The sequence below is a fragment of the Portunus trituberculatus genome, chromosome 30, assembly GCF_017591435.1.
Source record: "Portunus trituberculatus isolate SZX2019 chromosome 30, ASM1759143v1, whole genome shotgun sequence".
Taxonomy (NCBI): Eukaryota; Metazoa; Arthropoda; class Malacostraca; order Decapoda; family Portunidae; genus Portunus; species Portunus trituberculatus.
In genome coordinates, this window is record NC_059284.1 from 3,255,813 (window position 1) to 3,283,643 (window position 27,831).

At 40.9% G+C, this 27,831-nt stretch overlaps 1 protein-coding gene across 6 annotated transcripts; it reads left to right on the forward strand.

Moving 5' to 3' along the window:
* The first annotated feature begins 2,134 nt into the window (after nt 1-2,134).
* On the forward strand, nt 2,135-27,628 carry LOC123510731 (beta-1,3-galactosyltransferase 1-like). Of its 6 annotated transcripts, XM_045266069.1 has the most exons (6): nt 2,135-2,261; nt 17,794-17,883; nt 22,273-22,352; nt 22,864-22,975; nt 23,642-23,792; nt 25,378-27,628. In XM_045266069.1, exons 4-6 carry the CDS (start codon nt 22,883-22,885, stop codon nt 26,391-26,393), a joined length of 1,260 nt encoding a protein of 419 aa, XP_045122004.1. In that variant the 5' UTR covers nt 2,135-2,261; nt 17,794-17,883; nt 22,273-22,352; nt 22,864-22,882; the 3' UTR covers nt 26,394-27,628. The 6 variants fall into 6 exon arrangements, with proteins under 6 accessions (XP_045122004.1, XP_045122001.1, XP_045122006.1 ...); XM_045266066.1 differs by lacking the exons at nt 2,135-2,261; nt 17,794-17,883 and adding an exon at nt 19,961-20,101; XM_045266067.1 differs by lacking the exons at nt 2,135-2,261; nt 17,794-17,883 and adding an exon at nt 19,964-20,180.
* Nucleotides 27,629-27,831: the final 203 nt, after the last annotated feature.

Genomic DNA, 27,831 nt, shown 5'->3' on the forward strand with positions numbered 1-27,831 from the left:
GTTGATATCTAGTGGTGTACCTGGCGTAATTGGGACGATGTGTAGCAAAAAATATTGGACATATTTTACTGAGAATGAAGATATATAGATCAACATCATTTGTTCTACAAGCAAATTACAACAAACTAAAGAAGAATCTAAAACCCAGCTTAAATTATATTACCATAATTTCGCAATGAGTTATTTTACAGAATGTAGCTAATTAAAATTTAAAAAAATTCTTTCTATTAAACAGTCACCGTAGTCACTTTCATACTCATTTAAATTATTTAATAAATAGTTTTTTTTATACACTGACCCAAAAAACCATCTGCATAAATATCTACGATGTGGATATATATATATATATATATATATATATATATATATATATATATATATATATATATATATATATATATATATATATATATATATATATATATATATTAAGTTGCTCACCTGATTTTGTTCCTAAATATCTTCAATGTGATAGAAAGTGGTCTGATACTGTGTGCGTAGACTCTCTAACGTCATGACAGGAATGTTCTATGGGATTATGGCATGCATTTTCTGGAAGGAGAGAGATACAAAGGTGTTCAATTTGAATTACGTTGAATAGCGTTGTTGGGTTTAATGGCAACCTGGCAGTAAGTGTTTGCTAGAAGTTAGTTACATACATTTATAAGCCCCATGTGAGAGAAAAAAGGTATATGACTTCGTGTGAAATAATTAAATGTATGGACAATCGCTTTCACTAAATATCAATACCCATTATTAAATGTTTAATATCAATTAATTATAATCTTCCAAAAATTCCCATCCAAATATCTGTTCACTACCAAAATGTAACTAGCCTTCACTTCTACGTCAACACAGATAAATGCGGGTGGCTGGAGGTCACACGCTGCCACCGCACACTACACTGCTGCTCACTATTTTCACTCTCACGCTCAAACAACTCAAGCAATCGTATTTTTTAAAAGTTCAGTGTATAGCCCATTAAATTCTCTATAACATGTAAAATTTATAGTTATATAAGTGTGTAATTAAGGAAATTACAGTTAATTATATTATTATGTATGTAAAATTTTTTGCTATTTCCGACTGTCATTTTATTTTTTCGCAGTTAAATATTGTTTCTAGGTATTTTACTTACTGAATATGAAAGAAAGAACTATTATCACCCTTTAATTTGCCACAAACCCCAGGTCAGTTGCTTTATTTATAAGTGAGTTACATAAGTTTGAATAATTTTAAGACGTAAAATTTTGGCATGCAGTTTAACTTTGACCTGACCTCATGACCTCGTCCACCACTGGCTAACCTTAAGGATTGGCTTTTCTGATACTTCAAGCCATACCCTATAAGGAAATAACACTCAAACACCTGGTCACTTCCAATAAATAATTGACCCCTGGCTCTTGCTCTACCAGGTTCTAGGTGGTTACATCAAAGATACACTGGGGTTGTGATATGGGCCCTAAAATGGGCACTACTATAGATAGAATTACCTGCGCCACTAATGGGCGGAGGCATATTATCGCTTTCAATACTCTTCAAGTTACCTACAGGTGATACAGGCCACAACATAGAAAAAAAAAAGTGGCTGAGTCGTTTACCTCTCGAGTTTGCATTTAATACCGTCTTTTGGTGAGTAGTAGTAGTAGTAGTAGTAGTAGTAGTAGTAGTAGTAGTAGTAGTAGTAACAGTAGTACGTGCCTTCGCATCGCTCGTCTCCAACGTGATCAAAATAGGTCTAAAGGTACGTTTTGCATGCAGCGATCGTTGCGATGATCGCGATCATCGCTGGTAGACCATTTTCAGGGCTTCCATTTTAGGGTAAAATACCCTAAACTAGGGTAATTGGACCCTTCTTAGGGTAGTGTTTAGGGTAATGCATAAACTAGGGTAATTTTAGGGTAATCTGCCGTCTATGGATAGGTGTGTTTGGAATGGAGCCAGTCTGGTGGCAGGCTGGTTTTCTTTCATGTTCGATTCATGTACACAATCATCCCCGTGACTTGTATTATCCCTTCACCCCCCCACCCCAATCCCTTTCTCCCCAGTCTCCACTGACCCGTCTACTACGCGTTACACTAACCTTCGGACGGTTAGATCACAGTTCACACACAGAGTCAGTCACTTGCGAAGACGAGTCCACACAGAACAGCCGCAGTAGTGGCTGTAGTGCTATTTTAAAACTGTATACCAGCTGGAATCTACGTGAAGGTGGCCTCTTCCCATAATCATAAGGAATAACTTCATTTCCATTCTATAAGGTAATTTGTTTTATATATATTGTTATGACGAGGGTCATGCAGCTGTGTGTGTTGTCTGGAGTTGTGTGGTATGTGGCGTGTGTGCTGATGAGGCGAGCTTCGTATGTGTGTGGCATGTCGGGTGGGTGTTGACATGTCGGTTGGTGACAATGTGCTGGGTGATGAGGATGATAATGAGACCGTTGATGATGATGCCAGTGATGTTGATGATGATAATGCTGGTGATGAGGGTGATGATGAGATACCCAACATGGTTTTAGATCAGGGAGGTCCTGTCTTACAAATTTGCTCGATATTTTAGAATATATTACCAAGGAGTTAGATAATGAAAATAGCATAGATGTTATATATCTAGATTTTAGCAAGGCGTTTGATAAGGTACCGCATAGGAGGCTAGTGTACAAATTGAGACTACATGGGATAGGGGGTAGGTTAGTTGATTGGATTAGTGAATGGCTTTCTGATAGGAAACAGAGAGTAGTATTAAATTGGGCAATGTCTGAGTGGAAGGAAATGGTTAGTGGGGTACCCCAAGGATCAGTGCTAGGGCCTCTTCTTTTCTTGGTGTACATTAACGATTTAGATATAGGAATTAGTAGCAAAGTATCAAAGTTTGCAGATGATACTAAGATAGCATGTGCAGTACAGGGTGAAAAGGACAATTACAGAATACAACGAGACCTGGACAGGCTGATAGCATGGGCAGACAGGTGGCAGATGGAGTTTAATTCTAAAAAGTGTCATGTTATGCATTTAGGTAAAGACAACACAAACTTTAGCTATGAGATGGAGGGATGTTGGCTAGAGGCAGTAGAGGAAGGAAAGGATTTAGGAGTAGTGATAGACAGGACTATGAAATTTTCAAAGCAATGTTTAGAAGCAAGAAATAGGGCAAATAGGATCCTGGGTTTTATAAATAGAAATGTAAGTTATAAAAGTAAGGAAGTGGTGCGTAGCTTATATAATTCTTATGTTAGGCCCCATTTAGAGTATTGCATACAGGCCTGGTCACCCCACTATAGGCAGGATATCAACATGTTAGAAGCAGTTCAGAGAAGAGCAACTAGGATGATACCAGCATTAAAGCGCCTGGAGTATAGAGATAGATTAAAGGAATTAAACATGTTTTCATTTGAGAGGAGATATATAAGAGGGGATATGATAGAGTTATTTAAAATGTTCTCAGATACAAACTACATAGATGTGAGATCTTTCTTTACCTTAGAGGAGGGAAATAGGACTAGAAATCATGGCAGGAAGATTAGAAAGCAAGGCTGCAGGTTAGATATAAGAAAATATTTATTTAGTCATAGGGTGGTACACTTCTGGAATGCATAGCCAGAGAGGGTTGTAAATAGCACTAGTTTGACAATGTTTAAAAACAGATTAGATAAGCACTTAAATTTATTAGATTTATAATTATGTATAGCGCTGCATGATAGTTTTTATAAGAAATTTACTATAGTTAAACAAGACATGATCCCCATGTATGGGGACCACAAATTGTAGAGGAATTCGCTGCAGGACTTAGCCCTGTTAATGGGCCAAATATTTAGAATTATTATATAATGTATTGTGTACTTGTAAGTGTATCTTTAAGTACTGATGACGAGGTCGCTGTGCGACTGATACAGAATAACCTAGATGGGCCCTGGTGGCCCTTTGTTATCCTATTATTTATGTTATATGTTATGATGTTACACTGTTCCACTGTGGTGGTATTTATGGTTATTTGAGAGGAGGTGGAGAAGGAGGGTGTTGCTAACTTTTCGATTGGTGCCTACAATCTCTCCCATTTAACGATGTTACCTGCGAATAAGTGACACTTTCTACTTCGACAATCTAGGGTAAAACACTCGAATCTAGGGTAAAATCGACAAAAATCTAGGGTAAGATTTCATCAACTCATGGAAGCACTGACCATTTTGCATGCAGCGACGGCGTCAGTGTTTGTGCGACTATTGAGGAGAGAGCATCACGTGGCGTGAGTGAAAATGGCTTTGAGTAAAAATAGAAGGCTTTTGATTAAATATCTTTTAGCTGCAGAGATTGAAGACGAAGAACTAATATTCGAAATGTATGGAAGGAAAAGGGCTAAGACACATGTTATGTTTCAATTGAGGAGTGAAGAGGGAATGTATAAGAAAATGATTGTAAACCACCTGCGTGAAGACCCCAAGAAGTTTGCAGAGTTTTTCCGACTTTCTTTAGAACAGTTCGACTTCCTGGTTGAATTGATAAAAGACGACATGTCCAAGAAGTCTTGGGGCGTAAAACTTTACCCAATATCGCCTGAAGAGAAACTTGCCATCACATTGAGGTAAGTACGTAATTCTATTTTTTGCAGCTTATTTATTTTAACTTTGAAGAGTTTTAATGAAAGGCATTGAATTGTATCTAGGATCAGTAATTGAAGAGTTTTAATGAAAGGTATTGAATTGTATTTAGGATGAGTAATTGAAGAGTTTTAATGAAAGGTATCGAATTGTATTTAGGATCAGTAATTACCAAGTGATATTGAACACATTTATTAAAAGATTTAGTACAAAGTTCAGAAACCGTCTATGCCTACATATATAATGATTTGGTAATGTAAGGTACTCGTTGCTAGAATTATAATCAAGTGTATTATTTGTGAAAGCATTACCAGAAGTTGGCTCGTGCTGTTGAGGAAAACAATGAACAGGTTGAGAGTAAGAGCATTGTATACTGGGAGGTGTAAACTCAGGATTATTTTCAGTGGGAACACCGCCTGAACCTAAACTTGGTGTAGGAGATGGAGAAGGGTGGTAACCAAAACTTGGAAGGTGAAATGAAGGACGCATTCTCGCCTCCAATTTACCGAGCGTGTTCAGTGTTTCCATCTTTGCACGGTGTTGTAGGTGAGGTGGTAACTTTTTCACTGATTTGGCAATGCTCTGGAAAAATAGGTCCTTATATTTGGCATGTGAAAGTTGCCACAGTGAGGGATGTTTTGCAATTTCCTCCACTAGTTTTTCATCATCTTCAGGAGAAAAACTGGGAGCCATGATGACACGCACCCTCCACAAATAATCGCTAGCGACTGCGATTATATTCACCCCCTAGCCGCGCGATTATTTGGAGCCAGCGATGCTCGCTCGCGACTGTAGCGATGATCGCTCGTTGCAAAACAGCCCCATAGGAATACATGTAATTAGTGGTCCGCGATGATCGCTGGGCGATCATCGCAACGATCGCTGCATGCAAAAGGTACCTTAAGGCGGCTCGCACACCAACGCAACTGGTTGCTTGAAACCAGTTGCGTGTGATAAATTGCATGCAACCAGTTGCATGCTTAGCCGCACACCAAAGCAACTATTCATTTATTAGTTGCATTCGAAATGTCAGACGACGAAGATGTATGTGTTCTTTGGTGGTGGCTTAAAAATAAGAAAAAGAAAAGAAAGTACTGGATCCATCCTCTCTTAACAGATAAGAATCATACTTGTTACCAATTGGCCAAAGAATTCGATGGAGACCCTGAGAAATTTCAAAATTTCTACAGAATGAGTGAACCTGCCTTTCAACAACTCCTGGAACTAGTCGGCCCTCATATAAAGGTATCTGAAATGGACAGACAGATGACACGACAAGTGACAGATAGCACAGCGAGTGACACAGACCGTCTTCTACCAAAGATCACACGCAACTGGATCGCATGCAACCATTTTGGCAAGTTGCATGAGACTGCAGTTGCGTAGTTCCATGCAACTATAGTTTCATGCAACTCAGTGTGCGCGTTTTGTTACGGCCCGCCCGTAACATACATTACTACCATCACCTCCTCCGCTTGTTACCTCGTTCGCCACCTCTCCGCCTCCCCTTCCACGTCACCGTCTCGTGAACCTTCCACGCCACCGTTTCATGAACCCTCCACGTCACCGTTTCATGAAGCCCCGCTACTGTCCCGAAGTTGGATTCACGCGGCCCCTTTCGACTCAACCGGAAGTGATGAGCCAGCTCTTAGCTTTCTGGAATGCGAGTTGAGATCCAGGCCTCAACCAGTGAACACAACGCCTCTTGGGTCTACCGTGGGATCAACCATCACCCAGCACTTCACCACTGCGACACCGCATAAGTATCACTTCCCCTCGTCCGTGTTTTCCACATTGCCTCCATATAGGATTAGGATTATTGTTAGGTATTAAGTTGGGTTCTTTATTGTTGTATTTATTACTGTGTTATATGTATATGTGTATGTCATTTTCCTGTGTTTCATGTTATATATCTGTGTTTCATGTTATATATGTGTGTCAATTTCATTATGGGTTATTAAAATAGCTTTTTAAAGTGCCCCCTTTGCATTTCCTCACCAGTTGAACCTGCAGTGTTTTTTTTTTGTTATTGTTCACCGGCTCCCCGATGCCAATCTTACCAGTTTAACCGGTGAACGTAACAATTGGCGACCGTGACAGGACCATTATAACCCATGTTCAGTGTTCCATTTTTCCAGTGACTTTTTTCTGTGATTGCTTGTGTTTCTGTGGTGTTGTGACTTTGATGTGTTTTTTTTCTGTGACTTACTCTGCGTGTGGTTTAAATTTACCTTTGTGCGATCAAGTGGCTCCTTTTGGGTTAAACGTGCTTCGTGACTTTCATTGGTATCGCATAGCAGTGGTAGAGCAGGAAACCAGGTAGAAAGGCGTGTTCACCGATAGCACTTATCTCTATTTTTTGCACATAGGCAGGTGTGTAATAAGTGTTATCCAAGTGTTGGGATCATCATATGTTCATGCGAACCCTCAATCCCCTCACTTCGCGGATCATTTTTCTCGCTAGTTAGAATCGGCCATTTTAACTAGTCTCTCAGACTAATCCGCCTCCTTATCAATAACAAGTCTCAGTACAATTCGCTCCTCACTCTCAAGTCTCGTAACTAGAGTAATCCGGATCCCTCTTAATGCCGTAACTCTCTAGTTTACCCTCATTAGTGATTGTACTCATAAGTGTTTACTTAAGTATAATCTAGGTAATTTCAAGGTTGCCTTTATTATCACTCTGCCAAGTTCCTCACTTAAGTAATTCGCTTATCATTTTTTTTTGTTGTGGTTTAACATCTATTTAATATGGCTTCCGCTCAGTTTAACGTTGAAGATTTTTGTGCCGACCCTTCTCTGGAACAACTTAAAGATGCTAATATAAAGAAGGACCAATGGAAGACCATCGCTAAACATTTTGATGTTCCCATCACGTCTCAGATGACTAAAGAGGTCATTAAGAATGTATTCAGATTCAGATATTTTATTATCCACAGATGTGGTTATTACTCAAATTGCAATAAATATTCAGTAATTACAGTAGAATGAAAAACACATGATTAAACAATACATTCATATACATAAAATGAGGTATGATAAGAATACGAGTATAAGGTGTAACAGACATAAAAGGTAACATTTCTTTAAAAATGACAGTATAAACCTATCTTAAACTTAAACATTACTTGTTAGGAGAAAATCCTTAAGTCTAGCTTTAAAAGTGTTAAGAGAGGGCGCATGTGTGAGGAAGGTCGAGAGAGCGTTCCACAGCTTGACTCCCAGTACAGCAGTGCGTCTGTCTCCACTGTGTGTCTTAGAACGCGTCACATACAAGCTGTGCCTCTGTCTGGTGATGCTGCTAGTGACTGCTTGTCTGGTGCTTAAGGCTAAAAACCATTCTGGATAAAATCCTCGTAAAACTTTAAAAATAGTGACACCTACATCAAATACATGTTTCTGTTTTAATCTTAACCATTTCAGTTCCTCAAAACATGGAGATACATGGTCATATTTCTTTACTCCTCCCACTGCTACTCTTGCGGCAAAATTTTGCAATTTCTGTGCACTAGATATTAACGTGTTGCTTGTAGACCCCCATATTCTAATGCAATATTCAATTAAGTTTAGAACAAGTGTCTGTACAACAATAATTCTGGTATGTTTATCTAATTTGTCACCTATTCTGCTGATATACATCAAAATACCAATTGCTTTTTTGTTTAACTCATTAATGTGGACGTCAAACAGCATAAAACGGTCAATATAAACCCCTAAGGTTTTACATGATTACATGGGTGTATGATGTTCCCATTAAAATTTATCGTTGTGTTTGGTGGAATTTTAGATAGCAGTTGCCGATTTCCTATAAAAATACATTGAGTTTTTGAGGAGTTAAACATCAAACCATTCTTAAGAAAGTAATCTCGACATTTATCATGAGTGTTCTCAGTGTCTTTTATGATTTGATTAAGGTCTTCAACAGTTCCCGAGTGTAAGAATTGGGTGTCGTCCGCATATTGTGTCAGGAAACAGTCAACATGTGCATGTAAGTCATTTACATAAATACCAAATAAAATTGGACCAAGGATCGAGCCTTGTGGGACCCCATAGCTAATATTTTTCTTTCTAGAAATATTGTTTTCAAGGCGAACTGACATGCTTCTATCTTTCAAATAGTTATCGAACCAAAAGTAATCAATATTTAATAAAGAGCATTTATGTAAAAGGATCTTATGGTTGACAGTGTCGAATGCCTTGGAGAGGTCACACAAAGTTAACAATGAAATTTTCTTGTTGTCCATGTTTTCATATAGTCTATCTGTGAGGGTGGTGAGGGCAGTCTCAGTAGATAATTTTGGTCGAAAGCATGTTGACTCTTAGACAATAAATTGTTAGATTCTAGGTAACATGATAGCTGTTTAGCAACAATTTTTTCCAGTACTTTCGATATAATGGGTAGTATAGATATTGGTCTATAATTATTCACACAGTCAGAGTCACCATTTTTATGTATCGGGACAACCAGTGCATGCTTCCATATCTCAGGGAACACTCCCGTTACCAAGGATGTGTTGACTATACACGTGAGGAAAGGAACTATTACACCAAGCGCATCTGTGAGAAACCTTAACTTTATGCCATCAGAGCCGACAGAGCTAGTGGCATTAAGATCTTTGACTGTTAAAATAATGGTATTAGTATCTACAGGTTGTGGTCTAAAAGCAGAGACAATATTGATATTTGACTGAGGAGGTTGGGCGATAGATTTACCTTCATTAAATAGTTCTTTCTGTGAGCGTTTAAAAGTGGATTCTCCAACCGTAGCAAAGAAATTATTGAACTCTTCGGCTTTCTCACTTAGGTTTTCAAAGTTATAGGCATTATGTTTATTTTTCTGACTCGAGATAATTTCTTTAATGATGTTCCATGTTCCCGAAGTGTTCCCTTTACTGTCTTTAAGACGGTCGTGATAGTGATCCGTCCTAGTTTTGTTAATTAATTGCTTTACTTGTTTCTTAGCTATCTTATAACGCTCCCGTAACTGTGAATTAGTCGTGTCGATTTTAAGCTCACTTTGTAAGTTATCTCGGTGTTTCATTGCCTCACGAATATCATCATTCATCCATGGTGTAGGTTTTCCTTTCACTGCTTTAGTTACAAGAGGGGCACACATGTTAAGACAATTGATAAAAACATCATTAAAAATGTCCACTTGTTTGTTGACATTATCAGTTAAAAGTATATTTTTCATGTGATGAACATTATTAAGGAGGAGTGAGCAGAAAGTGTCTTTATCGTAGTTCTTCAATTTACGAAAAGTTTTTACCAAAGGCAGTTTTCTAGGCTTTCTTATATTTAAAACAGCAGATATTAAATCGTGGTCAGCTATGACTTGAGGAACAACGTCTTGTGATAAAATGACATCTGGATTGTTAGTTATTATAAGGTCTAGTAACGTAGCTGATGTTGATGTTGTTCTTGTAGGTTTATCTATTATTTGTGTCAACTTGTTGTTTTTTATTAACTTACTGATTTTATTGCCTTGTGTCAACATGTCATCATTAAAATCACCGAGGATAAAAACACTTTTCTCACGCAAACATATTATCCTAAAAACTTCTTCAATATAGTCAAATGATGTGGCTAAGGCCTTGGGATGTCTGTACACACAACCAATGATGATGGCCGGCCACTCCTGCACTGTATCTTTACCCATACATCCTCCACTCCTTCGGCCTTGGTACATCTAGACTAATGACAGAGGACGACTCTTGTGACCAAAACGTTGACAGTTGCCACATAATATTTTGTGGTCGAACCTACAGTTTTTTTGTATATGATTGAATTCACCGCAATTGTAACACCCTATTTTGTTTCTCTCACTAGCATATCTATTTCTCACACTTCTGTAACCATACGAGTTATCATTATACATTTCCTGAGTTTCAATCACCGGAGTATAATGTTTCTGCACTGGGTGGTTTCCGTTCCATCTGCCCTCTCGTTGAGTATTGGCGCGGGCTTGATTGTAGGCTGTATGGTATTTGTCCTCCGGCGTTCTCCTGAGGGCTATATCATGCAGATCGGGGCAGCGTACGTCCTCTTCGTTTCTCCATCCTGTCTCATGTGTGAGATGGAGAGGACCTCGCGGTTTAGGAGTCGTCCATCTGCCCTCTCGTTGAGTATTGGCGCGGGCTTGATTGTAGGCTGTATGGTATCTGTCCTCCGGCGTTCTCCTGAGGGCTATATCATGCAGATCGGGGCTGCGTACGTCCTCCTCGTTTCTCCATCCTGTCTCATGTGTAAGATGGAGAGAACCTCGCGGTTTAGGAGTCGTCAGGAACTGATGGGTGGGAGACTTCTGAGTGTATGAGTTACCTTGTTGTGTTGTTTTGCTCTGAGAACATAGGGAAACCATACCTGCGTAGGTTGTCTGGCCGCGTAATCCAGTGGTTTGGGCTTGTTCTCGGTTAACTGATCTAAGGTTGTGACCTAAGTATCTATTTTCACTTCGTTGAGGTGTATGTGTGTTTATATTCTTCTTAATATCTTCCCAATTACTGCTGAGATGAAAATCTAAGCACTGCCTTTTGATGGTACTTAGTAACTTGATCGCTCCCAATCTGTTTAACGTGGGATATTTACTAATTTTTGTTTCGAAGCACAGGTCATCTGTCTCGCCTGTGTTCAGTGTGAATGAAGGAGCCGTTTTAATTATATTTATACCATTAGCCTCACCCCATTTAACTAGCTGTTCATTATATTGTACTTTTGCTTGTATTTCATGAGGACTAGGAGGTGATACAATTTGACAAACTTGTACCTTCATTTCACTATTTTTTTCCTTCAATTCAGCAACCAGCAGACTTAAGTTGTTCAGTATCGTTATTGGTGGCTTCTCTTCAAGTATGTCTGTGATTCCATTATATAATATGCACTGAGATGGAATATGATTAAGTTTCTCATTTATCCAACATTTGAGTAAATCCATATTTGCCTCAAAGATGGTCTTTATCTGGATATTACTTTGGAGATCAGAACGTAAAATCTTCGTAAATTTGTGTCTCCAAGGAGGAGCCAGTTGTTAGGTGGAGTAGCGAATGTTTGCGATTCATGTTGATGTACGTCACTCCCACAACGATGCTGTTCCAACTCAGCCATACGGTTTTGTAGTCGTTCGATCGTGTGGTAAGCAGCCTTTACTTCAGTATTTAGCAAGTCAATTTCAGAATCTTTAGTTTCTAGCTTTGTCATGATTGTCTCGATTTTTCTGACGATATCTTGTATGTCCACTCTGCCATGGTCTAGGTTAACTTGCTGACGGGTGTCAGGAGAAATAGTTTGCGTAACATCACTGGGTGCAGGCGGTGAGTGGCTGGATGATGGTGGTGTGTCCACAATTTCACCTGCAATATCATTGGAAGGTGGCCGTGACTTTTCAATTATCATGTCAATGAGTTGGCCTTTGCTACTTGTCCATACATTTGTCAGTCCCAATTCACGGCATCTCTTTTGCAGGTCTGGCTTACGAAAGTGTTTGTTTAAAAAATCCCTAGTTGGTATCTCAGGCGATGATTCTACCAGAGTCTGCGTTTGAATTGATAATAATGGTGGCACTTCCTTTGTTGCTATGGGTTGTACTGTTGGTACTGTGGAGTTATCCTCTAACATTTTTGGTCCATCAATTATCTGGGTATTAAGGCCTTGAAGGTTGTTTTGTGAATTCTTAGCCATTTGTAAAATATATATTGTGTGGTGGTTTACTGAAGTGGTATCATCGGGTTGCTAAGGACGCTCAGGCGTTGTCAAATTCACTGCGCATGCGCGGAAAATGGCTCAAGAGAATCAGGAGAACAAGCAAACCAAGCCAAAGAGGACGACTACACTGCACAAGAACCATGAAACAAAAGGTCACTTCTGATGGATACAGACAACAGTTCTGAAAGTATATGAAACCAGAGTCTCACACCTATGTTGAATTTGCTAGTGAGAAACTAAGACAATTTAAGAAATGGTTAGCCGCCCTTAACATTACCACCTTTTCGGAGTTGCTCAATCTAATGGTCCTGGAAGAATGGAAGAACAAGTTACCCTTTAATATTCTGAGGCATGTGGAAGAACGGGGAGAGAGTGAACTTATGTCTGCCGCTAAAGTGGCTGATGCGTTTGCTTTGTTGATGGGATCCCTGGGTAGTAGAGGTCGTGGTTCACTATCTAATGTTAGGTCCTCCTTTGGGGAAGGTTTTGGGGGCGCGGGTGGTAAGCCGACCGCATTCTCGCCAAATGCATATAATTCCCCCTGGTGTACATACTGTAAGAAACCAGGACACACGATCCAAAAATGTAGACACCCAAATTGCAAGGCCTCTCAACGTCAACTTTCTTTTGTGGCCCCTAAACCTAACACATTTGAGAACAAGAAACCAGTGGCCCTAGCTAACCCTGTCAACTCTCCTCTAGAACTTTATGACTCGTACATGTATCAAGGTAAAGTGTCCTGACTGATGGTAAAGACAAGGCAATAAATGTCAAGGTTCTGCGTGATACAGGTGCTGCCCAATCCATCTTAAGGGAAGATGTCATCCCTAACATCAAACAGGCTTTCACTGGGGAGAAGGTGATCCTTACAGGTCTCGAATCACAGCTCTCCTATCCCTTGGCTAATATTAGCTTACAGTGCCCGTTCATTTCAGGAGAGGTTGAGGTAGCCATTAAACCTGGTGAACTGCCAGTACCGGGGTACATCTTGTACTGGGTAATGATCTTGCGGGTAACTTGGCTGTTCCAAACTTAATTGTTCTTGATTCTCCCTTAACAGAAAGTCCCACTAAGACCCTGGACGAAACATCCCTCACTTCTTCCCAGTGTGTGCAGTCACCAGGTCTCAGTCCAAGTCCCCTGCCCTTTCATCACCTCCTCCACCAATGATTGCCTCAACTGACAACTTGTACAATAACATCATTTCAAAGGAGAATTTGATTAATGCTCAGGAACAGGATCTCTCTTTGGCTAGGATCAGACATGTTGCCAGTGAGACAAAGGATATGTCTAAATTGCCTTGTTTTTATTATCAGGAAGGAGTCCTGATGCGTGCCTACAGACTAGACACCTGGTCAGAAACACATCAAGTTGTCATCCCCTTGTCTGTAAGACCAGCCATTATAGAACTAGCTCATGATGGATTGTCAGGTCATCTAGGCATCCAAAAAACCTACAAGAAGGCTCTTCAACATTTTTTTTTGGCTAGGAATGAAAAAGGATGTGTCACACTATGTAAAAACATGTCACATATGTCAAATTGTGGGTAAGCCTAACGAACGCCTTGTGCCAGCTCCTCTGACGCCTATTCCAGTTCAGACGGAGCCCTTCGAAAAGATCATTCTAGACTGCGTAGGGCCCTTACCCAAAACCAAACGAGGGAATCAGTATTTGTTAACCCTCATGGATCCCACTACCAGGTACCCTGAAGCATTCCTGTTAAGAACATCACATCAAAGACCATTGTAAAACATCTAATACATTTTTTCACCTCGGTAGGAATTCCAAAACAAATTCAGTCTGACAAGGGTAGCAATTTTTTCCAACAGATAGTGAATGAGCTAAACATCGACCATGTTACCTCCTCGGCTTACCACCCCCAATCCCAAGGCTGTCTGGAGCGGTTTCACCAAACATTAAAATCCATGATGAAGAAGTATTGCTTGGAGCATCAAGGAGACTGGGATGAAAGTATTTCTTTCCTTCTCTTCGCTTTAAGAGAATCTCCTCAAGATTCTTTAGGTTACTCCCCTTTTGAATTACTCTATGGTAGACAGATCAGGGGGCCTCTCAAAATATTAAAGGATCAATGGTTTACTCAAAATACTCCTTCAAGCCCCAGTGTGTCTGACTACATCAGTAACCTTAAGAATAAAATCAGTGAAGTCAGATCTTTGCTAAATCAAACTTCCTCAAATCTCAAACTAAAATGCAACAGAATTCTCTTCCCAAATCTGTCATGAGAAGTTTCAAACCAGGAGACAAGGTTTTACTTTTTCTCCCCACTCCAGGCAATGCTCTTCACAGTAAGTTCATGGGACCTTATGTTGTGGCTCAAAAACTAAGTCCATTAAATTATGTGGTCCACACTCCTGACCGTCGTAAGGATTCCCAACTAGTTCATATTAATCTAATGAAACCTTACCACTCCAGAGAACCAGAGGACGACTTGTCTCGCACTGTACCTGTATGTCTGGTAGGGAAGGAGTCTGGTCCTGTGCCCCCCGAGGAAGAGTCCGACATCGAATTCCTCTTCTCGTCACCTAAAGGACGCCCTCAAACAGCCAAATCATGTCCAACCTTGATGAGGTGTTTCTTTCCTTAACACCTTCACAACAGTCTGATCTTAAAAGTTATTGCTAGACTTTTCTGAAATCACAGGTGACCTTCCAGGACTTTGTAATACTATCCAACATGACATAACATTAATATCTAATGACATCAAGCCTATAAGACAACCAGCCTATCGCATTTCACCCATTAAAAGAGACTTGATGAAAAAGAGGTAGACTATCTGCTCTGTCATCACCTTGCAGAACCTAGTATATCTCCTGGGCTTCTCCCTGCCTGTTAACATCTAAGCCAGATGGTAGTAGTCGATTTTGCACCGACTACAGGAAATTAAATAAAGTGACGGTGCCAGACTCCTACCCATTGCCCTTGATAGAGGACCTTATAGATAGTATAGGAGTAGCCAAATTTGTAACCACTATAGACTTACTTAAAGGTTACTACCAGATTCCCTCTCGGACGAGGCCCGAATAATATCCGCCTTCATCACCCCCTTCGGACTATACCAATACACAGTGATGCCCTTCGGCTTGTCTAATGCTCCCGCCACCTTCCAGAGGGCTATAAATTACATCACCCAGGACTTGGAGGGAACATCTGCATATCTGGACGACCTGGTGGTGACTGCGGACGACTGGGCGACACATCTGACCCGTCTTCGGAGGCTGATGGGTCGGTTGCAGGAAGCCGGGCTTACAATCAACCTGGCCAAGTCCACCTTCGGGAAGTCTACGGTGGTCTACCTGGGACATGTGGTGGGAACGGCAAGGTTCGCCCCAAGAGAGCTAACGTGGAGGCCATCCTTGGCTTCCTGTCCCTACCACCAGGAAAGCTCTCATGAGGTTCTTGGGGATGGCTGGTTTCTACAGAAGATTCTGTAGGAACTTCTCCACCCTGGCCGCCCCCCTGACGGACCTTATCAGCACTTCCGTCCCCTTCCACTGGACCCCGACCTGTGACCAAGCCTTCCAACACCTCAAGGCGTTTCTCTCCTCGGAACCAGTGGTCTGGACGCCGGATCACTCCCGCCCCTTCCATCTACAAGTGGACGCGAGTGGAGTTGGAGTGGTGCTGTCCTACTACAAACGGACCCCACAAGCGGCATCCTCCATCCCATCGCCTATCACTCCGCCAAGCTGAAGAAACATCAACTCAACTACTCCACCATCGAGAAGGAGGCTCTGGCACTCGTCCTGGCGCTCCAACGTTTTGAGTGCTATCTTCATCCTGGTCCTCAAACTACGAAGGTCTTCACCGATCACAATCCTCTGGCCTTCCTTCACGCCATGAAGAACCGAAACCAACGCATTCTTAGGTGGGCCTTGTTAACTCAACCCTTCAACTTGGAAGTCCACCATATCAAGGGGGTGGACAACATCATCGCCGACGCCTTATCAAGATCTCCGTCTCACCTCCTTCATGAGCCCATTACGGAGGTCTTAGGGGGGAGGAAATGTTACGGCCCGCCCGTAACATACATTACTACCATCACCTCCTCCGCTTGTTACCTCGTTCGCCACCTCTCCGCCTCCCTTCCACGTCACCGTCTCGTGAACCTTCCACGCCACCGTCTCATGAACCCTCCACGTCACCGTTTCATGAAGCCCCGCTACTGTCCCGAAGTTGGATTCACGCGGCCCCATTTCGACTCAACCGGAAGTGTTGAGCCAGCTCTTGGCTTTCTGGAATGCAGTTGAGATCCAGGCCTCAACCAGTGAACACAACGCCTCTTGGGTCTACCGTGGGATCAACCATCACCCAGCACTTCACCACTGCGACACCGCATAAGTATCACTTCCCCTCGTCCGTGTTTTCCACATTGCCTCCATATAGGATTAGGATTATTGTTAGGTATTAAGTTGGGTTCTTTATTGTTGTATTTATTACTGTGTTATATGTATATGTGTATGTCATTTTCCTGTGTTTCATGTTATATATCTGTGTTTCATGTTATATATGTGTGTCAATTTCATTATGGGTTATTAAAATAGCTTTTTAAAGTGCCCCCTTTGCATTTCCTCACCAGTTTGAACCTGCAGTGTTTTTTTTTATTGTTATTGTTCACCGGCTCCCCGATGCCAATCTTACCAGTTTAACCGGTGAACATAACAGTTTCTATGTATTTGCATTGAATGGTTGCATGCAACTGGTTTCAAGCAACCAGTTGTGTTGGTGTGCGAGCCGCCTAAATAAACAAGAAAAGAAAACCAATCACATATAGAACTAGCAATCTGTCCTCCAAATGTACCCTGCCTTCGCATCGCTCGCCTCTCACGCGAGTGCAGCCTATCTCCGCAATACACAAGCATGGAAAGGTCTCGATGAAATGAGAGCGACGGAAAAGTTATACTGAGACATAATAGATAGTGATCGAGCCCTACCATGCTGACTCACTGTGGTCTACTTGTTACTGCTATTCCCTCGCGTCCTATCACGTGGTAATATTAAGTCAGGTCCATCAGAAGACGAGGAATGGTGAGATGTGGGTGTGTTATGCTGCCCTTGGCGCGGGCGTGGTGACAGATGTAATTCACCTTGGTCGTCTGCTGATCACTCAGCCAGTCTTACCCATTACGGAGCGAGCTCAGAGCTCATAGACCGATCTTCGGGTAGGACTGAGACCACAACACACTCCACACACCGGGAAAGCGAGGCCACAACCCCTACGAGTTTACATCCCGTACCTATTTTACTGCTAGGTGAACAGGGGCCACACATTAAGAGGCTTGCCCATTTGCCTCGTCGCGCCGGGAATCGAACCCGGGCCTCTCGATTGTGAGCCGAACGTGCTAATCACTACACTACGCGGTGGGCGGCGCTGTGAGCAAGGAGGTCTGAGACACGGGATGTTAAGTAAAGATGAGAAATTATTGATTCAGAGACTCAAAGTAAGTCACAGACTCTGATGTATTTTATGCCTGCAGGTCCACCAGCAGCTGCATCACAGCGGGACACAGCCAGCCAGCCTCGTAGGTCGCCGCCACCCTTCACTCTGGCCACACTCCAGGGTGAAGGTAAATGAGAGAGAGAGAGAGAGAGAGAGAGAGAGAGAGAGAGATTATTGTCTATGATTATTAGTGAATGAGTGAAGATAATAGTTTAGTTTGCCCTTCAACTTGCAGTATTAAAGGCACGAAACTCTGAAGGCATAACTATATATAAAAAAAAAAAAAAAGTAGTAATTGATGTAAGTGGGGACAGCCCAGTGGCGGATCCAGGGTCAAATTTTGGGAATTTGAATTAGCCTGTTCGCAGCAGCTAGGCTCGTAGACACCTATCAGCGCTCAGAGTTCCTGGGGCAAAGGGGTGACTTAGCTAATCTGGAAATCGATGTGTAGAAAAAAAGTACATACAACATGAATTGCTGCACATGTGCACTTAAAATTAAAAGCATAATTCAATGTTATTATTCTAACTTGCTGGTGTATGAAAAGTCTTTGTTAATGAAATTATAAGATAAAGTAGCTACCCTTTGAGATTGGTGGTTCGTGGGGCTGACGCTGTAAGGCCGCCCGACATTTTTTTTTTTTTTTTTTGCAATTTAGCAATCTTGATGGTATTTTTAAGTCATATGCAGGGCTATTTTTGTGTAATAATAGCATTAATGGTTTATTAATACCCAATTTCTGTAACTGCAGTGAGGAGTAACTAATGTATTATAACAGGATGCAGGGCCGATATGACAGCCTCTCTTTTATATCCCCTACTTTTTTTTTTTTTTTTCGCTTGCCTATTGACAAGCAGGGCTATGTAGAGCCCTTAGACATCCCCTACTCGTAAAGACGTGAAAGTATTGAACTCATGCAAACACTCACACTAAGTCACAGAATCTGATGCAGGCTTTTCAGAAAATCTATAGCTTGGTAATACATTGTTGTTCCATATAGGGAAAGGTGCATGGGGTTAGACCGTTAGACGGACCCATGGGGTAAGACGGAACCCCCCTTCTAAATCCAAGCATTAAGAGCAAGTTTCAAAATTTGACTCCTAGATTTCCTTCGTCGCCCAACAATGATGATATCACTGCAAGTAGGAACGATAAGTTTCCCTTGCGCAGCCGACTTGCGCTTCACAAGTTCACAGGGGAAAAATTATCATTTTATGCAGTGCTGATGTTATACGCGCGCAAGGTAAGACACTGCTTGTTTTATATTGAAATAATTATTATAATGATTTAGTATCTGTTATACATGCCCGTGGGTGTATACACGATATATATATATATATATATATATATATATATATATATATATATATATATATATATATATATATATATATATATATATATGCCATAAATTGGCATAGTAAACATAGATACTTTGATAAACGTTTCGACATTTGAAATTTACTAATGGGGTAAGATGGACCCCATAAGAGGGGAAGAGTGCATGGGTTTGTTGTTATAATTGCAAAAGCTGGCCAGACTCATGAGCAATGTGCAGGGATAGGTGGTGATGATGCTCAAGAAAAGGTTTTTGTGTGGAATTTATGTCATTAAGTTGTGCAGGGATAGATGATGAGGGAGTTTTTTCTTTTTTTTTTTTTTTTGTGTGTGTGTGTGTGTGTGTGTGTCGTTTTGATTTGTACCAATAAATTTGGCTCATAGGCAATGTGAAAGCATACAATGAAGACGAGGAAGAAATTTTCATTTGTGCTTTATGCCAATTAGGATTTGTTTCTTCGTATTCAGTTTGCGCGGGGTAAGATTGACCCCTGGGGGTCCATCTTACCCCCATGATTTTATTTCTGGCCCAGTAAAAATTATTATTTTGAAAATTCTTGTGCTTCATTGTTTTCCTATAAAAACTGTGAACCGGGTGAGGATTTCAAAGATAACAAAAAAAAAAAAAAAAAAAAAATCCACAAACTATAAAAAATAATATAAATGTGATTTATAGATTCAATACTTTGTTAAGTGGTCCGTCTCTCCCCACCTTGGCACCTTCCCCTACCTACAGTGTACAGTGTGCACCATGCACACTGTACACCCCCACAACCCCGCTCATAATTGTAAAAAAAAAAAAAAAAAAAAAAAAAAGGGGACTTCAGCCCTCTCAGCCCCCACCCTGGATCTATCACCACAGAGAGAGAGAGAGAGTGGCCTTGAAGGGGATTGGGGAGTGGACAACCCCGTGAAGTACAGTACACAGCTACACGCCAGCTGATCCTTTCCCGCCGTGCAGAGCCGCCCACCACCACGGCTCCCCTACACCACAATGAACTCTCCAGGTAGCCTGACACACCACCAAGCAGTGTGGTGCGCTAACTCAACTCGCTAGACTGAAGGCAGACTGATGATCTAGTTCTGGTGCGTAAGGTCGGTCAGTAAGTGAGTGCCAGTGGTGTCCTTCACTGGGGCTAGTAGCAGGTTATGTGGCTTGCAATGGGGGATATGATAGAGTTATTTAAAATGTTCTCAGATACAAACTACATAGATGTTGAGATCTTTCTTTACCTTAGAGGAGGGAAATAGGACTAGAAATCATGGCAAGAAGATTAGAAAGCAAGGCTGCAGGTTAGATATAAGAAAATATTTCTTTAGTCATAGGGTGGTAGACTTCTGGAATGCATTGCCAGAGACGGTTGTAAATAGCACTAGTTTGACAATGTTTAAAAACAGATTAGATAAGCACTTAAATTTATTAGATTTATAATTATGTATAGCACTGCATGATAGTTTTTATAAGAAATTTACTATGGTTAATTAAGACATGATCCCCATGTATGGGGACCACAAATTGTAGAGGAATTCGCTGCAGGACTTAGCCCTGTTAATGGGCCAAATATTTAGAATTATTATATAATGTATTGTGTACTTGTAAGTGTATCTTTAAGTACTGATGACGAGGTCGCTGTGCAACTGATACAGGATAACCTAGATGGGCCCTGGTGGCCCTTTGTTATCCTATTATTTATGTTATATGTTATGTTATGTTATGTTATTCCTAGCAGTAATTAAACTTTCTGGTGTCTCCATCACTCCATGGTACGCTGAACTTACAAAGGTTTGGCAATGTCTACCTCGGCTAATTAGGTTAACCCCTTCAATACTGGATCGCAGTTTTACCTTCAGATTTATGTACGATTATACCATTTCATTGACATTAGTAAAGGTCTATGGAGGTCAGAAGATTATTGGCCGTAGTCTTCACTATTTAAATCCCACACAAGTGTTTCTTAAGCTCTATAAAATCACCAAATAGCAGAATGAATAAGGAAACACATCATGGTACAGAAGGGATTAAACTGAATTTGATATTACACTGTTATAATCTTGGCATAGCTTACCATTAGCAGTTCATGATGTATGTTGCCCCAAGCAGGCCTGGGGATCTGCTGAGAGAGAGAGAGAGAGAGAGAGAGAGAGTTTTAATGTTGGGGAGGTCATGGGGCAAGAAACTAGAAAAATATAAAGGTGAAAACACAACTTTTGGGGAACATCCATGATAAAAAAAAGAAAATGAGAGGCAAGAAATATCTACCCACCCACATCTCCTATTGTGTTATCCTGAGCTTTCTTAGTCACCAACCTTGTTAATTTGTTGTCTGATAACCATATCCTCGTGCCATGCTATCCTAATTGATGAAACAGCGGATTAACACCATACATCCGATCTCATCTTATCTCCTCTGTCCAGTGGGGAAGCAGGATATTAAGCTCTTCAATGCTGGGACACGTCTTCACCTTGAGATTTTTGTGTGATTAGACCATTTTATTTACATTAGGAAGGGTCTATGGAGGTCAGAAGGTTAAGTGCTAGAGTCTTCCCTATTTTAATCCCCTACATAAGTTTCTGAAGCTTTATAAAATCATCAAATAGTAAGCTAAATGAATATGATCATGATACTGAAGGGGTTAAAGGCTGCAGGAAACCAAATTTGGATATTCTCAAAAAGTTTAAGAACAAGATGTCATATTTCAGAAAGTGATGAATGTTTTAGCCAACCTAACCAGCACTAATGTCAGGTTCTGTTCCTCTCAGTCATTGCAAATCCTAGCATTATCCTAATAAATCCTAGCATTATTTTTATGCTTCTAGTTCACAATTGGTGTACTGGTGTGGGGTTAGGTGATGGTCACAGCCATGCCCTGGTCAGAGTAAATCTTGTGCATTGCTGGGGAACCACAGGCCACTCTGTGTGTGTATTGCTATCTTTGTGTTGCTTTTCACACCTTCAGTACTGGGACACACTTTTGCTTTGATTTTAGAGTATGATGAGGTGATTGTATTTGCATTAGGAAGGGTCTGTGAAGGTCAGTAGATTAATGGCCATAGTTTTTACTGTTTTAATACCCCACTTAAGTTTCTGAAGCTGTATAAAATCACCAAATAGTAAGCAGATTGAATATAAAAAGGTGGCATGGTACTGAAGGGTTTAACTTGCTTCATATTTTTCAGGGCCCAGATGAAGTCCAGGATCTTCCCTAACCTTGATATTCATCCGGACAGCTATTAATTAATTCATCAGCTCAAACACTGTGGGTACATTTCTTTTCCTTATCTCAAATTTAGCTTCTATTATATATTTAACAATAACTTGCATCATGGTATGTTTTACAAGGTCTTTTTCTGCATGGTAGATCCAAAAGCAAGTATATTTTTACCTTTATATAAAGAAGTTAAGATCCACAAATGCTTACTAAACTTTTATCAGTTGTATTACCATACATTTACTTACTCCTTGATTCTTGCACACAGTTTATGCATCTAGGCTATGAAGGTCAATGAGAACAGTTGACTTACTTTATCTTCAGCTTTCCTTTATCTACACAATTCTGTTCCATTTAGTGGTGTTTTGAGAATGTTAGTCTCTGCTTATGCACTCAGGTTAAGTACATGGAATATGGACTATTCTCATATATAATTATGCAACAATTTTCTCCATTTTTCTTTTCTTTTTTTCTCAACAATGATGGACTAAGTTTTACAGTCATGGCTTTATCTACTTTCCTTGAGTTACATTGTATTTGTTTCTTTGTACGTGCCTAGATTTCTTAAGCAACAAGTGATGGCATGCCACTCTGAGATGTTAGCTTCCCTTCCTGCATCCAAAAGTCACCAGAGCAATGGAAATGATGCCCACCACCGCCACCACCAGGCAGTAAGTGTGCAGACATACCACCAACCACCACATCACCACACCACCACATCACACCACCTCATCTGCAGACAAGTGTAATCTCAGCTTCTCGAGAATCAGTGACTTCTCAACATATAACAGTATAAATATTGTTGTCATCAAATCGTGCATTGTAATACGTACTTGGATTTACCTCGTGACTTCCATTACACAGTATCATCACACAAATCTTTCATCAATACACTCCTTAGTGATGATATACTCGCATGCACTGGCCTGTATTTTGAAGTACCTTACTCTCATTGTTTTTGCCATTGAAGGTGTAGAAGCATGAAAACGCCCTTGAACACCCCAATGACTTCCACTAGAGCTTGTTAACCCCTTCAGTACTGGGATGCATTTTTACCATGAGTTTTGGTTATAATTAGAGTGTTTTTTTTACATTAGGGTGGGTCTATGGAGATGAGAAGATTAATAGCAAGAGTCTTCACTGTTTTAATTCCCACATAAATTTCTGAAGCTGAATGAAATCACCAAATAGTAAGCAGAATGAATATTGAAACATGTCATGGTACTGAAGAGGTTAAAATCAGTCTATACCCCAATGCAACCTATATGTACCAGGCCGGCAGTCTCACACAGGCTGGCCTTTGGGACCTGCTAGCATTGATATGAGTTTTGGTGCAGATGGGAGGTGGACGCCTTGGCCGGACCATCCAGCGGACCTATGTTGGGAGGCGGTCAGGGTGCTCGCAGCCTGTCTTCATCCTTCTCCTGGTTCTGTCTGCGTTTGTCTTCATCTTCTTTCAAATGGCCAACTTAATTCCTCGAAAGCCAAGTAAGTTATTTCACTAAGGGTTTATTTCTTAGTGGCAGTGAAAGGTTATCTTGCCATAGAGATAATTTATCGCCTAGCTTATGATATGTCAACCTAACCTAAGTACCAGTAACATGAAATACTGCATGCCTTACTGCTTGCTTCCATTATAATGTCAATACTAAACCACTACCCAGACACACACACACACGCACACACGCACACACACACACACACACACACACACACACACACACACACATACACATATCAAGCCTCCAGTCAAAGGCTATCACACAACAACATGAATAGGAAACAATGTAATCCAGCTTGGTGATAGAGCAATGGCAGATTAACAGTGTGATTTATGCAGTCAGTCATTAATACATTTCATCACACTTGGTTGACTGATGCAGCTGCTGTGTGGAGGGGTATGTGCTTCACTTATTTTGTCCATCTGTTTATATGTACGTATTAGTGTCTCCATTTACTGAATGTTGTGTTGTTGTGTTCAGTGTGACAGTGTTTCAATTGTAAATGAGTGACAGTTTTTTGTAAGATTGGGTTTTCCTGTATACATACAGTTTTTTTGTAATTATTCTATCATGTATTTATTTACTAGACACACGGACATTTGCACTGAGTCATCATTGCTACCAGTCATTCTTCACACTCAGTGCCAGCTTTGATGTGGCCTACATAACCCTCTGCTTTCACAGTTCTTCCCATGCAAACCACAATCAAACACTGCTCAAATGGAATCAGCCCCACTATTAGAATGTTTGTCTTCAATCCACACTTGTGTCTTGCAGGCTTGTGTCAGCATTGTGTGTGGTGGTAGTAGTGTACCTGTGCACTTCACAGCTTCAGCAATTACCTGTGGCATGCCTGGCTTTGTTCACTCTGTGTTTTCCTTCAGCTGTGTTCTGTCCAGCATCAGAGTATTCTGTCATTGCCTTCCACAAAATAATGTACATGGCAGGATGATGACATGTTTTCTGAACAATCTTTTGTTACTGCTCTGCTCATGAAGTAATGTTGATAATACAAAGTCATTATTTTAGTTTCAGACAACTCCATATTTTGACATGTAAATGCTCCACTCTCCTTATTTGCCTACTTTTGGTGTCATTGTGGTGGCGTGGCATTTCTTGGCATCTCTGCTTCTGCTCTAAACACTGGCATGTTGAAATGCTTAGGCTGGAAAGGCCGCTTGGGTATGTACTGTGTGAGAGTGCCACTCTTTGCTAGTCTTCATAGCTTTCACCGCCTGCTGCCAATCTGCTTGAATGCCAATTATCCTCATATGCTAATTTTAACTTGCCTTGATAATGAAAGCACACTCCTCAGTAGGTTAACATTTATATTCTCAATGGAAAGATTTGTACAACAGTAATGTAATACAGGGAAAATTGTGAAGTTTCAGTAGTTTGTACTAAGATTAACCTTTCAAACACAGCTGTGTCAAAGTAATGAGAGAATAATTTCAGTGCAAAATATTAAACTTATGAAACATTGTATGAAAGGCTCGTGATAACAATGTTACATGAAGAAAGTGGAATTGTATGATTCAATTGGTGCTATAGTTGTTTTCAATATCTTTCAGCTCCACTGTTTGCTTGGACCTCCAGTGCAGAGCGAGACATTGCTGTGTACGTGAGGCCCGACCGCCACACAGCACTGCTCCAGCCCACCAAGCTGTGTGAAGACCCCCCCTTTGTTATCATCATGGTTCCCAGTGCCATAAACAACAGCCTGGAGAGAGACACAATCAGGAGGACATGGGGACAGTGGGCCGGCACTGACCTCTCCCTGGTCCTTGCTGGCACCACTCAGCCACCACAGAAGAACAACAAGACCATCAAGAAACAGCTCAACGTCCTCACAGTACATGCTCCACCGCCCAGGAAGGCTAAGATGGTGTTCCTGCTGGGGAGGGCTGCTGGGGACAGACCACTCAGCAACTCTGTGGTGGAGGAAAGCCGGCGGTTTGGTGACGTGCTGGTGGAGGACTTTGTGGACTCGTACACCAATCTGACCCTGAAGACAGTGTTCATGCTGAAGTGGGTCCAGCGGCACTGTGCCAAGGCTCAGTACGTCATGAAGGTAGACGACGACATCTTTCTCAACGTGCCTAACCTGCAGTACAGCCTCCTCAACAAGACAGCCACCACCTCCCTGCTGGCCGGCACCCTTATCTGTGGTGCTCGGCCCATCCACAACCAGTGGTCCAAGTGGTACACGCCGCGCTACATGTTCCGAGAGGGCAAGTACCCAAACTATCTTTCCGGTACGGGCTACGTCATGTCTGGGGACCTGGTCAAGTCTCTCCTGGACACTGCGGTGACCACACCTTATTTCCATCTAGAGGACGTCTTCCTCACCGGAATCTGTGCCAAAAAGATTGGAGTTCGGCCGTCTGACAACATCGGATTCAGCTACCAGCCCCGGGCCAACAGTCCCTGTGTGTTCAAGGAGGTGATTATGGGCCATGAGGTGGTGCCCGTGGAAATGGCAAGACTGTGGAACATGTTGAATCAACCAAGTATTCTGGCTAAATGTAACCCTTTGAAAAAATCTCAAATTAGAAGTTACTTTCCAACTAAGTGTAGCTGGAGCTGAAACTTTTTGCAAGACTTTATTGTTGAAGTTGCTGAATGTTTCAGCAATATATTTATATCTATATTTCTTCACACTATTTATCTGTACTTAATGTGCTATTCTCAACGAAAAGGATATTTTTAGATACTGCTAGACAACTATTGGCCTTGAAGCATTAGACTCATCTTGCATTTGCTGCTTTCTCAGTAAACATTTGCACGTCCTGCTAACAGTGAGACACCCTAGTACACTCTCCAACCCTCAGTCTTGTCCTGAGGTTGTGAGAGGTGCAGTGTCATGGCAGATGCTGAAAGGAGGAGGCCTTTGCTTCGTTTTAATGGGAGGAACAATGAGATGTTTTAACTAGTAGTAATACAAAGTAGTTTATGGCAGTCCTCCATCTTGTGTGTGGAGATTTATGACAAAAAGAAAGAAAACTTTTAACTAGTTAGAAAAATAGTTTTAATATTTATTCAGATTTTTATCCAAAGAGGCTGTGTACATAGCTGATAGCTTTTGCAGAGTTAAAAGTGCCATTGTATTCCCACACAACACAAGGCAAGCTCTGATTTTTGGTGGACATCTGCACTACCAAGTTTTAGAGTTAAGTGTTAGGTATTGAGTCAGTCCACCATCCTCAATCAAATCATTGGTGATAAACTGCAACTGTAAAGATTCTCACTGTGCTGAATCTCGATGATACCTGAGCAATCTGTGTCTGTGATAAACAAGTGAAGAAGTCTGTTATGAAGAGTTCTATGAAGACAGCTGTTCACTATCACAACACAAGCACCTAGTCACAATGGCCTTGCTTTGTTGCTGACCTATACTAGTCTTTTGTATGCTGTGGCACTCTGCCATAATTGTTATACAGTATACTGCTGTGCATTATGTCGGTATACAATAATATAATGTGCTATGAGCCACTTAAAGATATATGTAAATGCACGCACACACATTGCACACACTGAAGCGTTAAGTGTTGGTGCCTCAGTGTTTGCTGAGGGTGAGGCAAGTCCACTGGGTCTGTGAAGTGGTGGTGGTGGTGGTGGAGTGTGCCTAGGCGTGTCTCTCCTGCCACGACATTTCCACTGTCTCATTTAGGACTAGAATCGGGTGTCCTCAGGAAGACTTGTGTTGTATTTAGGGAGATTGTTGACCTATTATAATTTATTTCTTGTCACATAATCTCTCTCTCTCTCTCTCTCTCTCTCTCTCTCTCTCTCTCTCTCTCTCTCTCTCTCTCTCTCTCTCTCTCTCTCTCTCTCTCTCTCTCTCTCTCTCTCTCTCTCTCTCTCTATATATATATATATATATATATATATATATATATATATATATATATATATATATATATATATATATATATATATATATATATATATATATATATATATATATATATATATATATATATATATATATATATATATATATATATATATATATAACAAGTAAT